At 42.4% G+C, this 15,790-nt stretch overlaps 1 protein-coding gene across 2 annotated transcripts in view; it reads right to left on the bottom strand.

Annotated features, from left to right (window-relative positions):
* fbxl2 (F-box and leucine-rich repeat protein 2) overlaps positions 1–15,790 on the bottom strand; it is a 60,992-nt gene that overhangs the window by 18,269 nt on the left and 26,933 nt on the right. For both annotated transcript variants that reach the window (XM_088928782.1, XM_088928783.1), the window contains exon 3: positions 4,364–4,418. In XM_088928782.1, the coding sequence (XP_088784908.1) occupies positions 4,364–4,418 (55 nt within the window). The remainder of the gene's footprint in view (positions 1–4,363; positions 4,419–15,790) is intronic.

The following is a 15,790-nucleotide window of genomic DNA, read 5'->3' as shown; positions in this document are numbered from 1 at the left end:
TTGTTCTAATCGTTGTCTGACGCATCAAGACTTGGATTACCCAGCACTATCTATTTGTGTAAAGAGATTTAACTGAGTTGTTAGTTCACACTTTATGTTTTTGGTGGGGGGGGGGGGGGGGCATGGTGGTGCAGTGGTTATCATTGCTGCCTCGCAGGGTCCTGGGTTCAATTCCGGACCTGGGGTGCTGTCTGCGGGGAGTCTGCATGTTCTCCCCGTGTTTGAGTGGGTTTCCTCCAGGTGCTCCGGTTTCCTCCCACAGTCCAAAGACATGCTGGTGGGTTAATGGGCTTCTGGGAAAGCTGGCCCTGATGTTAGTGTGTGTCTGGCTGTATCTGTGTGGGCCCTGTGATGGACAGGTGTCCTGTCCATGGTGTGTGTGTCTGTATCTGTGTGTGCCTTGTGATGGACTGGTGTCCTGTCCTGGGTGTACCCTGCCTTGTGCCTGTTGCTTGCCGGGATAGACCCCTGCTGTACTGCAACCCCGAATTGGATGAAGAGGCTAGAAATTGGATGACATTAGCATATTCCTGTACATGAATGTATATAACAGACCATGACATTCTCATTGTGACCTTATATCCTGTTCCCACTACTTTTCTAACACTTGCCACCAAATGTAAGCTCTGAATTAAACAAATTCAAGATTTTTACCTGTATCTCGAGTACTTCAATGGCTTCTTGGGTACGGGGATTTTAGTGTGAGATTGACACCACAGCAGTAGTATTTGAAAGGCCACAAACAAAACACACATCATTATGCACTGGTTGTTAAGTTCAGTCCTAAATATTCACAGATTTCCTAGTTATTTTTAAAGTCTCGATTGTTGAAGACTTGGAAAAAATAGTTAATTGATAAAGTAACAAGTTCCTAAAAAATGAGAGCTTGAAAAAAAACACCCCTGTAACTCCTGAGAACACATCAATCAGGAGTGATTCCCACCTTATCAAGCTAATCAAAGACATCGGTGTTTCCCAATACCAGGCTTCACCACTAACTTGATCAACTGGCTATATTTATCAAGGTTGTATCAAGCTGTGGAAAGGAACTAGAAAATCTTGTGAACTGTGGGTCTACCTGTCCTCTTCTGTGCTAGAAATATAGACAATCTCCAATAAATTATTGAAGAGAACGCTCATGATAAACCACTTGTGTTATAAGACATGGTCTTCTATGCAGAGCTACAATAGAGGCTTTGTGAGTTTCATCCCACTGCATACACAGCAAAACAACACAGATGCACTCAAAGCCTGCAAGATTTTTGTTAACACAAGAAAATATTGTCACTTACAATTTTATTTTTTAACTACATTAAAGAATATTTAAAAGTAAAATCCTCAATCTTAAAAAAAAATATCTATTTTTGCACATTCGGTCCCTGACAGAATAAACGTGTCACATTATTAGCAATGTAACTTTATGCAGAACTCTGAATTTATCACCCTTGATAAACATGCTGAACGGGATTTCTATTGCAACAACACATCATCAACAGTCTAATTCACATGTTCCCTATTAGGACCCAATTTAGGTCCTCAGTGTAATATCCCAACTGAAGGACAGTTCTTACTCCCTGGGCAACATACTGAAGAAAATACTGGATTAGAAATTCTGATTCAGAGCAATACTGCCAACTACCAGTCCTCCAGCTCCTCCCACAGTCTCACTTTACTTATCGGGAACCTGGTTTTCACTAGAGGTCTCCTACCTGAGTAAAGACCAAAACTACTCAGCATCTGAGATCTTACAAGAGACAACATACAACATACCAAGTTCTGCTGTCAAATCTCGGTAACACACTGCACCTCGACCAGGTCGGCCAAGTATTACAGAATCAAATTAATTCTAAAAACTAAATGACGAATTACAGGATTTTTCTGTGCATCAGCCAAAAAGAAGATGGCGTCCTTATTAAAATTCTCATTGACCATTCCCTAATGCTAGAATGGAATGGATTTCTGAATTAAGACGCTGGACTAAATCAATTTTCAAAGCATGTGTCCAGAGACCTGTAGAATCTATTTGACCAGCTGTTGTTAATTTGTTTGTTCTAATTATTGAACCAAGGTGAGGTCATGCTTCCTTCACAGTTCACTGTGCAAGGCAGTGCAGAAATAAATCAGTTACACCAAATGGCTCTGTAAAAAACATTACACTGCCTGTACTTGGCACTTAACCCCCCTACTCTTACACATCTCGGTCTCTGGCTTAACTCTTCCATTCTCCAATGTGGCCCGATGGGCTGGATCATACAGTATATTTGTTTCGTACGAGACATGCCTTTTGGTGAACTCTCCAGAAGGGATAAGGTTTATTTTCGTTCCTAATCTATGACCTTCCAGATATCTAACAAGAGAATCCTCACTAGGGGGAAAAGCAGACTGTCCTTTCCAGCACCGGACTCCTTATCAGGAATATCATCTGGACACTGGCTGTAAGCGCACCCTTCGGACTGATCTGGAGCAGCATGAGCCATGTGTGAAGGGGAGAGAGTTCCCCTCGTTGAAGATGACGGTGCTGAAGGGGCCGGAATCGATGAGGATATCGTTCACTGACAGTAAGCTCCAGGAACGGGAACTGCCTGAACCAGCTGTTCAGACTGGAGTGTACTGGAGGGAAGAACGTGTCTAACATGGCTCAGTCCTGATGAACAGGAAAACAGGCAGGGGGCATATGGTAAAGAGACTGGTAGGAAACTCAGTGCAGGTGGGGAATTACCACAGGAAGAGGAAAAGACGGAAGGATGGAACTAAATGAGCACAAGCTCCCCTAAAAATAATATGGAAAAAAAGACAGAATGCACATCCATGAAAGTTACTGTAAAGTGTGCAAGACTCGTGATTTGCAAAATAAAATTCTCTTAACGCAACTGAATGAACACAGTTTCAATGGGTCACTTAGTGAAAAATTACTCCCGAAAAGAAATATATAACTATAGGATTTCCGAGCGAGATACTACAGTGGAAAAAAATAATAATTTGTGAGCATTTCAAGTCTTTTCCTTTTTCACTTGAGTGAGGTAAGGCGGAAAGCTTATCGCCTGAAACTATTCCAGCTTGTGATTACTTTTCCAGCAAACAAAATGTTTAAGCAGAATTTAAATCGTCTTCCTTATTAGGAAGGAGATGTGCTTCAACTGTCTCTGACCTGCCCAATAATTTCCTAAAGCCCCGCCATCACCAAAACACAAAACAAAACCAAAGACACCCTTCAACTAATCAAACACTTGAACAAAAATACCTGAAGACGCCATTGACCTGAGATAATCCGAGGGGTCTGTGTAAACTGATCTAATTAGCGGGGTTTAGTGATCAAAGCTCACATGTCCTGGAGCGGACAGAGAAACAAGTCAAGCACTGTGCCTCCTGCCCTCAGCCGAATGAAAAACAAACATCGGGCTCAGAAAGCCTTGAATTCCCCTCCTGGCGTGACCTCCAGGGTCCCTGAGAGAGGACTTGGCGGAAGACTGCCGCGCGAAATGCCAGGTGAACACCTCTTTTCCCTCTTTCCACAGATTCCTTGGAGACCCTCGTGAACACCGACCCAGAACCACAGTGCCAGAAGCTTATATGAAAATGATTCATTTACAGTATATAATAATAATAATAATAATAATAATAATAATTGCTTATACTTATTTAGCGCTTTTCTGGACACTCCACTCAAAGCGCTTTACAGGTAATGGGGATCCCTTCCACCACCACCAGTGTGCAGCCCCACCTGGATGATGCGACGGCAGCCATAGTGCGCCAGTACACTCCCCACACACCAGCTCTCAGTGGGGAGGAGAGCAGAGTGATGAAGCCAGTTCGGAGATGGGGATTAGGAGGCCATGATTGGTAAGGGCCAATGGGAAACGTGGCCAGGACACCGGGGTTACACCCCTACTCTTTTCGAGAAACGCCCTGGGATTTTTAATGACCACAGAGAGTCAGGACCTCGGTTTTACATCTCATCCGAAGGATGGCGCCTTTTTACAGTCTAGTGTCCCCGTCACTATACTGGGGCATTAGGACCCACATGGACCGCAGGGTGAGCGCCCCCTGCTGGCCCCACTAACACCTCTTCCAGCAGCAACCTTAGTTTTTCCCATATGGCCTGTGCTCACAAAAAAACATATCGAGCACCTTCCTTTCTCTTTTTTGTGTAAATGAATGCGACGATCTGACCCCTGTGAGCAAATACAGGCTTGCTCCCTGTGAACAGAAACTCTATCAGGAAAAAAAAAAGCATTATGCTGGACTGCAAACAAAAAACCTGGATTTTTCACCCATTTGTTGACGTTTTGGCTTCTGTAGACAAAGGTGTACGAAATGTTAATAACAGCTTTGGGGATTTTCGACGACCACAGGAGCAGCTTACCTTGGATACCTGAGCACATCTGCACAAAGTAACCACATCCAAGTAGGAGAATATTCTGTGAAAAAAAGAAGACGCGTGTTTAAAAGCAAAGGAAAAAAACAAGGCAGAAGCAACAGATGACAAAAGTGCTTGTTAATCACACAGCGCAGCACACACAGTTCCAATAAGGCAAAACATAAAAATATACACTAAAAATAAATACATAACCTAATGGAAAAGATAATTCGGGTTTCAAAGCGTGGTGATATAGTGTTAGAAAGTCACTTCGGCTTTAATAATTAAGGCAGTAACTGGGAAATCAATTAGAAAAGGCGCTTCAAATTGTACACCGCAAAAAGAAAGTCCACCCACAACTGCAGAAACCTGCAAATGTAGAGCAGATGAAAGCAATTCGTTTTCTGAACAATTAATAACATGATCCACAGAACAGTTCAAAGAGGATAATGTGGCAGAGTGAGCAGGAACAAAGCAAACACTCCCTTTATACCTATTAAGGCACCTGCTGCTAGTTTTGATGAGGAGTTTTTTTATTTCTGCTATTTTTTGATAATGAGCTTGCATACCCATTCACTCGCAAAGACTGTGTACACATTCCTGACTATTACAGCTCAGATCTGGTCTTCACAGAGGGGCGCCAGCACTGGCCTAACAGTTAAACACAATTTGAACTCAGGGACTGGCGTTTAAATTGGACTTTTTGGTTATTCATTTTTTCTTTTTTGTCTCCGCTGGCAGCCTCCGTTGACAACAGTGACACACGAGGCAAGACTGGTCGCCTAAGACAAACAGACAAACAGACAAACAGACAAACAGACAAACAGACAAACAGACAAACAGACAGTAAAACTACATTAATCCAATCCATTATTATTCATGAAATTACAAAAAAAAAAAGGAGGAAACTAAATTCACCAATTGCGGATGTTGATGCAGATCTGAAGTAGAACATTGTAGCACACAAGTATTATAAATAGTATATCCAGAAGGTGAAGCAGATGTGTAGAATGGGCACAAAAAGAAGTAACAGTAACTATTTTAACAATAATGAAGCCTTAAATGGACTTAATGGAATTCAGTTAGTATCTAATGAAATACTTAAAGACTCCCTGAAATGAATCTGCTGATCCAGACTGCAATGAGATACAAATAAGTTATTTTAGGAATGGGAAGTTCTGCACAGTGACATGGATTGCAGGCGCTGCTCTTGGATCCTGGGGCTCGATTCTGGACTAGGTTGCCTCTGGTGTGAAGGTCGCATGTTCTGCCCAATTTCACCCGGGTTTTCGCCAGGTGCCCCCGTTTCCTCCCGCCTTACAAAGACGGGTCGGTTAGGTCCACTGGCGTCTATACATTGCACCCATTGGTGTCTGTGTGTGCCTTACTGGTGACTGGCGTTCTCTCCAGGATGTAGTCCTGCCTTGTGCTTGTGCTCTAAGGTCCCAGGAGAGTTTCCTGGTTGGAGTAACCCTTACCAGGAATAAGCAGGTTTCTGATAATGGACTGATGGAAAAAGAAATGGAGGACTTCTTCATCTACAGTACTATACGAAGATAACGCAGGGGTAATGTTGCGTAGGGGGGAAGTCTCAAGACCACGACTGCTGTGGGTTGTGGATGCGCTGCTGTTGTACCTCGAGTGAGGTACTTTGCTCCCTGCTGCTCCACTTGACCCAGCTCTATAAATGGGGACCAGTATTTACAGCAGGGTGAAGGAAACAAAGGGTAACTCTCTTGCCCTCCGTTTACTAAAACATCATGGAAACCAGGACAAACTCTGGTCCGATGAGCCACTGTGGTTCGAAAACTGAAATTCTCCACCTGCTTCGATAACGCGCACTGTACTCGACAATACTGCGTTACTGCTGCTAGGAATGCTACTGTAACTCTACACACAGACGGCACCAAAGGATTCGTTGTTATCTGACATACAAAAAAAACCCTTCTTGTTAGAGACTTTCACTTCATGAACTCAGAAGGATTATTTTAACGATTCTGTGGTTAGAGCAACAATCCCAACAAAAAAAAATCTGCTTCTGATCAATGAAAACACCAACAGCCACAGTTTTATAATAAATTTAGATGCTCATGTCACTAACCCACCACACAGACGAGATGAATAGACTTTCTCGGAACAAGACTGCAAACAAGGGAGAGGGAGTCTCATGGGAAAGAGACTGCTTCCCAAACCTCTGGAGATAACTGAAGACATGCTTCTTACAGAAAGGTTACAGAGAAATGTCGTATTTAAAAGAAATGACAAATTTGAAGAAACAAAAGACATTCAGAAAGTGCACTGCAACATTTCCAAAAGTGATGACATTCAGGTTTTGAGCCAATAAAAACATTCAGTAATTGGTGCACTTAATTCTGCCTAAATAAATAAAATTTCAGTTCCAGTTCTAAGTGCTGACACAAATTAGATCAGCGTGCACTATTTCTAGCATAAAATACTGAAGTTAAATGGAAAAGATGTGCTGCGACTACTCTATTTTCTTTGTGTGCAAAAAAAAAATGAAATAAATAGCTTCATTCAAACTAACAGAGAAAAAGCAAGTTTGTCTTAATTGGAGATAATATATAATATTGAGGTTTTCCTATGAACAATGTTCCTTGGCAAGGTGACTCTGCCAATCCTACCACAAAGCCAGCAGAGAACATTAAAAATAAGCTAATACAACGTATTGAGATTGCAAGTCAGCAGGCCTCTAGGTTGCTATAGAGAAGGTGCACCTTCATGATTTTACCCTGGGTGGAATTATCACAGTCAGAGGGCTGTATACAATGCAGAATGGCCCTACCCCCTCAATTCATCTAGCCAGTTTTCCAAAGAGACCCAGTTCTTTTCAGTTCAAAAGCCAGGGGTGATTTTGGTAGCCTCAGACTAGACATTAGTCTACAACACAGCATCACAGTGGGGTCCCTCTGAAGACCAGAGGATTTGAGCACTGAAAAATTTATTTTCATATTTTGAGAAGAGTGTCCAGATGAACTACCTTTCCAATATTTCAGCGTGCAGGTGCTCGACCTGGTCTTCAGATTTTTAGCCCTATTTGGTTTTTCTGGTGTGCCTTCCACAACTTCAAAGAGACCACTCCATAGCGTTTCAGCTACAGTAGGAGGAGCAGGTACTCGTTCTTAGAGGAGCTACATGAGCTATGCGGTCAGGCAGTCCAGAGCAGACTTGAACAAGAAATGCTAGACCCACAGTTTGAAATGCAGGCCAAGCCGTTAACAAGGGAACAGCAGCACAGAACAGGCATCAACCACATGCTCATGGCCCCGCACAGCTTTGTGTAAACTGAAATCTCCTATCACCACCTCGGAAATACATTTCATTTCATGTAGGACTAATACACCAGGATCTTCACGGGAATTAAGAGCTCCCCCGTCTTGCTTTTGTGGCTGCGCTCCAGTTTCCAAACGAGCTTTAATTACAGGAGTGCGCTGAATGATACTGCTGCTGCCAAGACGACAAAATCTCTGATTTATTTCTGCAGCAGACAACAGCTCTCCCCCTTCAGTCCGCCCGCATTCCCAAAGTCCTAAATATTACAGGACTAGAAGAGGACCTTCATAGCAGCTGCAGTACACGTACAGCCGGTCTCCGAGCCCGATTATAAGGAGATGCTCCAGAAGAGCGAATGCCCAGGACGTGGAACAATAGTACCTACGCAGCAATGCTGAATTCAGGAGATTAACCGTTTTCCCTTTCAACTGGCACGTCGGTTGGAGAGAATTAAAAATCGAGAATTGGACGAGCTGCTTCTTTTCTTCTCTGCTTTTGCAAAGCTGACGCGAGCTGTTGTCTTCTGCAACAGCAAACTGCACTGAATTCAAGAGTCTTGCTATGCACTGTTAACGGCCCGTGTGCTCTTACCTGGGATGCGCCTGTGTCTGACTTGGACTGAGATTATTGTTCTTCAAGACTTTTCACCTGTTCACCAATCAAAAGCTGGGGGGGAGCTTGACATGTAAATGAAGACAAAGAATACCAATAATACTCGAGGAGAGATCTTAATGTTTCAAATTAAATGATTATAATCAATTGCAGGGGTAAAGGGGCTCATTCTAAGATTCGTGTTCTCCTTAATTGTCTCTCTATATTAAAATGCATGGGATACTACTTCTATGCAAACAGTAATGTTGCTAACCCTTCAGAGGTTTCCTAATAAATTAAATATATATATAGTAATGAATATTGAATACAATGATTTAATAACACTCCATAATGGCAGGTACATCCTCACCACTGCACTACACCCAATTACCATTCAGTATTCGGAAGATACAAAGAATCACTAGTGGATAACTGGAGGGATAAATTCCTTTGGGCAGATTTCTCCAAAATTAGTTAATGAAAAGTGTGTCGCAGGGCTAGATTTAATCATGGTTATTGTAAAGCCATAAAGACGAAAATGCAGAAGAACGTACAGTATTTAAACTACCTAGGCATTCAATAACAACAGTTTCTCTTACAAAAGCCCAGGTTTAATTTTAATAATCGTAACGGCAAGTGTGTTATGTCCTATGTCCCCTCTCAACCATAGAGAAGTGGCCTGGTTCTACCACATACTGCCAGGTTACAGCACAAACTGTTAAAAAGATTAAATTCAGGATACGTTGTCTGGACAGATGGATCAAAATCTTTCTTGGCGAGACAACACACATTGGTATTAGAGAGTCCTCCCTCACCAGAAGACAGAAATGTTCGCTAAGACACAGGGCAGAGGAAGAACTGGGATAACATATTGTCCGCTTTACTTTTACAAAGCCACGAACAAGGAATATACAGTTCCTTTAACACTTTCCTGTGTGGGACAGTTTTCAAAAACATCTACCATCAAAATAACCTTATATACAGTATATATATTTTAAAATACATGAGTTTGCACTAATGTAGATCACAAAACAGTATTCCTTATACAGTACATGACATTTTGACAATGTTTCAGTCATCTTTTTTTCTAATGCCCGTAAAGTGAAAAGCTCACATCATATGCTAGTGACGTGATCCAGGAAGAGCTGAAAACATATGCGATATAAACTGCAGCTTCGACAGGAGAATCCTAAATAACAGTTGAGGGGGGGGGGGGGGGGGGGGGGAGTGTTAGACATCGTGGAGGTTCCTGCCCGACTACGTCTGAGGAAGCAGTTGGGAATGACCTGACCAGTTGGTGGAAGGCAATTGGACGATCAGGTGACAGTTAAAATCCAGGAAGTATGGGCTTCCAATGGCCACTGACTTCTGCTGTCTCCTTTTATGTGTTAAATTAGAGGCAGAAGGGACAACGGAAACGACCGACAGACAGGCTTACTGAGAGTTTATTATGAGTTGTTTTTTTTTTGTGGAAAGGTGTTTCCAAAAGGTCTGAGAGTTTTGGGTTAAGGGAGTTTTGGGGTCTCGCGTTCAAGCAGTTTAGCCGCCATGCTACAGTATGTCAAAGCCCATAAAGGGCTAGGGTTATGCTTTGTGTTTTGAGTTGTTCGCACTGTCTAAACGTACGGACGCGTTCGTGTGTCTGCTTTTCCTGAGAGCTGCTGAAAAAAGGATTCCTGTTATGCTGCCCCACCCCTGGGTGAATCAGGACATCGGGAGGTTCGGTTACCATCACTAATCATTCAAGAACTGTAGTATCTGCGTGTTGGGCCCTACGACCTCAGGTTTGAGCCTAGCCCATGTGACTAGGGCTCCTGTGATTCTCAGCAACACGGCGCCACCTGTGTCTCCTCCCTGGCACGTCTCAGGCTTGCAGTCCGGCCAGTAAGAGAGGTGCCTCTCCTGAAATTGGTGCTGAACCTCTTGTGCAGGGCTGCATGATCTGTGATGCGTTAGGTGTCAAGAGGCTCAAAGGGAGGCATGTCAGAGAAGTCTGCCAACTACACTTCCTTATCTCCCCTGTGTGCCGTGGCAGGGTTCACGAAAAACACAACTGGATTCTAAATGTACTTTAAAAAAGCAAAGATCATAAAACATACAAAGATAAATGTGGGCTTTACATCAAGTGGAATAATTTGGCAGTTATGCAATGCAATGCATTAATTAGACCTCGTTTAGAAGATTTCTTCATAAATTCTGACAAAGACAAGTGGCTTGATGAATAGCAGGTTGGCGATGTCTGCCCACACTTCCTTATTTTCTCTTGTGTCTGGTCTCAGGACCATAGCTGTGATCGTAGCTGCGAGAGGAGACGTGAGAATCACAGAACTCGCTATTCCAGATGGGTGCGTGTAACAAAAACATTCTAATTTTCCCTTTAAGACTGTAGTGACTAGCAAGAACGGCCTTGAAGAAAACGCAGATCAGCAATAATGACATCCCTCTGGTTAGAAGGGAGCAGTGCAGTGAATCATTACAAGGCCAGTGTAATTAAATTACCTTAATGTGTTTTATCCCCAGAAACACTACCACAAATTGGAAAATGGCTGGACTGCTTGAACTTTAATGGGTATTACTGTATTTTGGAATACATGTACTATAATAAAAAATACAGTGACAGCGTAAACTAAAAAACGAAAAGCTGTGCATCAGAAGTAATCTCACATCAGTGCTGTTTCTACAGGAATTTCTTGTCTTACTGACGTACTGAGTGGTATTTATTTACAGTCGGATCACCTGCTTGTGGAAATCGGAGGATACTGTCTTTGCATTGCTGTATAATCTGTGTTCCTTCTCAAAGTAAAATGATTCTAAAACAGTTTGCTACATGTTTGGACACTGGCCACTCCTCTGGTCTTGAACTGCATTCAAAAGCTCTCTACTGACCTACACAACAGCACTAGCCACAACTCCTGTTCTATCCTCCTGGCTGCAAGCTGAGATCCTCCTAATTCTGTTCTGGAATCCTTAAACAAAGCGTTTTAACGGCAGGAGAAACAGAGTATAAGTTAAGTGGAAGGTATGTTCTGGTAAGTTATTTTATGGGTGAGCCAGTTTTTAAACTTATTTTGACTTACGCAGAACGCCGAGCACAACGCTGTGTGAAAAAGAGCTTCGGTCTGGAAACGAATGCTTCCACATCTGGGAATCGGCAAATAACATTATGGACATTTTTAAGGGAAGATTCATTTTCTTCTCATGCACAGCAATGTAGAAAAGCCTCCAACAGGAAGGCCTGAGCTTTGCAGACAACCAGCCCCTGTGAACCGATTGTGCCAATAAGTCATGACTGCGCAGATCTCACCGGCTGGGACACCACAGGGCTAACTGTAGGCCAGAAGGTCATCTAAAAATAAGTCCGCCTGTGCTGCTGATCAAGCTTTTCAGACAATTACTGGTGGCAGGGACTGGGCATTTACCAGCTTTGTCAGGAAAGAGAAGCCTCCAACTCTGTATTATATTGAAAACAATCTTTCCAGGCAGGAACATGCCATCTGCCCAGTGCTTTTCGCATAACAATGCTTTCCTTCACACCGAGCAGCATATTTAGAAAAAAAACAACAAAGCAAAACAAAAGGCAGAGATAAACTTTTTCATTAGAGACAGAATAATCCTGTCTGTATCAAGGATGGTGTTTCTCATAGCTGCTACACAAATGATCACCCTTTCTTGCCTTGCAATTCTAGACATCAAACGGGAACACTGCCTTATAAAACCCATCACACGTGCTTTGGGAATTCTGCTTGTCAGGTATGATTTTTTTAAATACGAATAAAGAACAAAACGAAAAATGCATTGCACTATCTTTTAAAGGGGAACTGCAGTCCCAGTTTCTCAGACCGGTTGTTAAATGTCAATAACAAAATAAATTCATTGACGTTATAGAAAACAAAATTACAAATTCGAATTAAGCACAAAATCGTGAACTTTGTGCAAGTACTGCAAGTCGCCATGTTGTTGCAAACTGCGAGAGTTTGCACAAATTGCGATGTGAGGCAGCCCTTCCTGCTCACTAGTCACTGTATTGACTAATGTAAAGCCGTGTACAAGTAAATAAGTACAGGTTATGCAGCAGACATTTTACCGCAGAAATGTTCCAATGGGATCTGCATGCAGAGTTAACAATTAAGTTGTATTTGTGGGCAAAACCATCTCGAAATCAAGAGCAACATTTCTATTGGATTAAAAGAGATGTATTCACAAGCCTGCTTGTTTACAATGTCATAGGGCCACTTTACGTCACTGGACACTTTGTTGACTTGTTCTGAATTTGCAGAACATGGTGCTGCGCCTACCTGGAAATTTAGTCTATTTTGTGATGTAAACTGGAGGTTTTACAAGTTACTGTGTACATTTTACTTCCAACTGAGGTTTGAAATGCAGTTGTTAATGCCGATTCTTTCTAACCTCGATATATAAAAATAAGCACTGTGGCTACCTGCTTGTGATTGTCATAAGAGCAGGCAGTGCCAGTCAATGGCATGTAATACGCATCACTTGACAGGAACAGAATTTCCATGGTGATGATGTTGTAAATCACCTAGCATCAGTAATGAAGTGCATCAATGTGATTAATTCTCTTTTTAACTGCTACAGTCATTACTGGTGTGGCTTCTGTAATTAAATTACTGAAACACTTTGCTACCCAGCATTGCCTGAGGCTAGAAAAATGCAAACACTGATGCTGAATGACTCTGGGAGGAGATACAGACACAGCTTATAACCAGAACACACACACCAATTGTCCGTCCATCTACTGTACCTACCTACGAACTAAACAGAAATGCATCAAAGGAATGCAAGAGCAAATATGTATTAAAGAAGCTGAAAATGTCAAGGAAGCAACGACAAAATATTGAAGACTTTAAGGAAAGAAGCTAGAATACCCTGCTTGTTAAGAACTGCTGCATTCAATTTCCTAAATAGGTCAGTCGTCTACTAAAAACCCTGACAAAACAACTAGTACTTACAGTACAGCTACCGCAGAATCTTATATTGCTCTGTAAAAACATAACGCATCTGTTGCACTACTGTACCACTCAAAAAATACAACAGTGGACTTGAGGTCATGTTGGCACTTGGCATCACCTTGCATTTCCACGACACCAACGGAGGATACTGGTTGTTTTTCTGCATTGCTGGGTGTTTTCACAATGAGTATCTACCATGTAAGGAGATTAGCAAAGGCTCATTAGTAGATGTCTGCGCCAGGCTGTATCTCATATAGGACAATAAATCCGAAAATGGGGCATATGAAGAAACTGAGCAACCTGAAACTAAGCAAGACGCACAACTCATCGTTCACAATCAGCGTTCAGTCCTGGGCTTGCACCTCAAGTGTGTTTGGGACCAAGTCACCTTTAAACACAGGAACATGCCAAGGCTTATTCCATGCTGAAAGGAGAAGAACGGAAACAGAACGTTTTGGCTGTGGAGCCTTCTCTGTGTTTCCTTTCTTCAGCAGGGAATAAACCTTTACATGTTCCTCTGCAGCCAACGCATGCAGACGCAGCTCCCCACCTGAACTACTGTACTTCAGCTTTTAAAAAAGTAGCGTTTCCCCCACTTTCTGAGTTTCCGTCCTTTCTGAGCCACTATACTGTTTGCCTTTGGGTTAATATTAAAATGAAAAATGGTGGTCACCATCTCATCTTCACATACTCTCCACAGTGGCACACAAAATGAACAGGAATCTACTTTGCTACCTCCTGAGAAATGAAGGGGGAATTCTAGATATAGACCATTTAATTTGCTCTTTAACAATGGATTTTATGCAACACACATTTCTCCCCTTCAGTAGCGCTGCACGGCTGTAAACACAGCCTATTCAAGACAACCTAGTCATCCCAGAGAGAAAAGGATCAGATAGACTGTAATCAAGATGAACAGGATTGGAACGGTATTTAATCCAGCGGCTGGTGTCTAGAGGGATGATGTAAATTTCCCCTTCATTTTGGGCCAGGCGGAGATTAACATGGAGTCACAGATGCAACATTAGCTTGGGGGAGTGTCAGTCACCAGAGAACTCTGAAAGTGTGCTTAAAGAGTCTACTGTCCTGCAAAGAAGATGACCTCGTCCAAGTGAAGATGCACTGCTCTTCGTAGAAAGATTCCAGTTCGAGTATTTGAAACGTAGATCTCTTGAGAACCTCAAGACATACCCGATATTTATTCCGTACTCGCCACTAGCCTTAATCACGACTCCTGCTAAACAGTATGGATGAAGACACAACTCTGTTTTACAAGTGTGTTTGAAAGTGCACCTACTGTAGATGATTAGCAGTAAGTGAAGGGACTCAAGCTGAAAACACTACTAAAAAGGGCTGCACTCCTCTAGAGTTTTGAAGCAAGGCACATTTATCACAGTAATTTTAGGTCTTGTTGAGGTAAGCTGATATTCATATCTTCAATCCAAATGATCTTGCTATCTTTTGTGAACAATTTAGGGATTGAATGAACTGTTTTTCTCATAGGAAGCTGTACATGCTGACCTAATCTCTGACTGGTTACACCTTGATCAACTGTAAACCGGAAAAGATTCTTCACAAAAGAGCCTACAGAAATACTGATACCTATACAGTGTATACAGTAAGCACTGTCTCATTTCAGCAGAAAATTCAACTAAAGCTGAAAAAGATCCAAGAAAAACAACAAAGGCTCAACGATAATCAACTGACTAGACTTCAGAAGATTGTCCAGAAGCACAACTCGGCCTCAAGCTCACAGGCACATCCACACCCAACTGAAAACAAAGCACTTGAGATGAAATCAGAAATCAAAATCGACACAGCATGAAGCAGTCAACTCAAAGACCTCACAAGCATTACATGAACAAAAAAGTGAGACGTATGGCGCGCTGCCCTCACTAGGATATTGATTGCAAGACCAAGTACTGTACATACGAACACAACACAAAAGACACAGAGGTTAAATACTAGAGCCAACAAAAATCTCTTCTTAGAAGACTAGGCAAAACAGCACACAAGCTCACTAGGGAACAGAAAACTACCCTGCATCAGATAAGGACAAAGGGTAGAAAAACCTACCCCGAGAGAGAGCAGGCGGCAAGATATGTGGCGTGCAGTACTGAACAGCCCTGATCCAGCTGCTGCTGAGCCCACAACTCCAGCCAAAACACTCCAGATAACATCTAACCCCCCAGCAGAGCAAGAGGTCAAAGCAGGCCGAGATCAACAGTGCAGCCTGCCCAGGCCACAGGCACAGCACACGCTGAGAGCAGGATCTGCGTCTCTCCCCTCGTTATACAGGGGGAAAGAATGGAGGCCATGCATGGAGGAAAGGCTGAAGAAATAGTTCAGTCTGTCCATCTTCTGGGGGAAGATAATGACTGACCGGTGGTCGTAAGCCATCTTACCAACAGGTTAGAAACTGTTACAGTTAACAGTTTTTTTCGATATACAGTATAATATAGTTGTAACCTTTAAAATATTGGATAATGCTTGTAAAGAATTATTCACTCAACATAGCAGTGTGAGTCCAGACTAAGACTGAAAGGAGGAATTGGAAGAAGGACTATGTGTTTTGTATAGT

This window comes from Atractosteus spatula, chromosome 12, assembly GCF_055471065.1.
Source record: "Atractosteus spatula isolate fAtrSpa1 chromosome 12, fAtrSpa1.hap1, whole genome shotgun sequence".
In the NCBI taxonomy this organism is placed as follows: domain Eukaryota; kingdom Metazoa; phylum Chordata; class Actinopteri; order Semionotiformes; family Lepisosteidae; genus Atractosteus; species Atractosteus spatula.
Note: the sequence above shows the minus strand (reverse complement) of the source record. Positions and strands in the feature narration are given on the sequence as shown.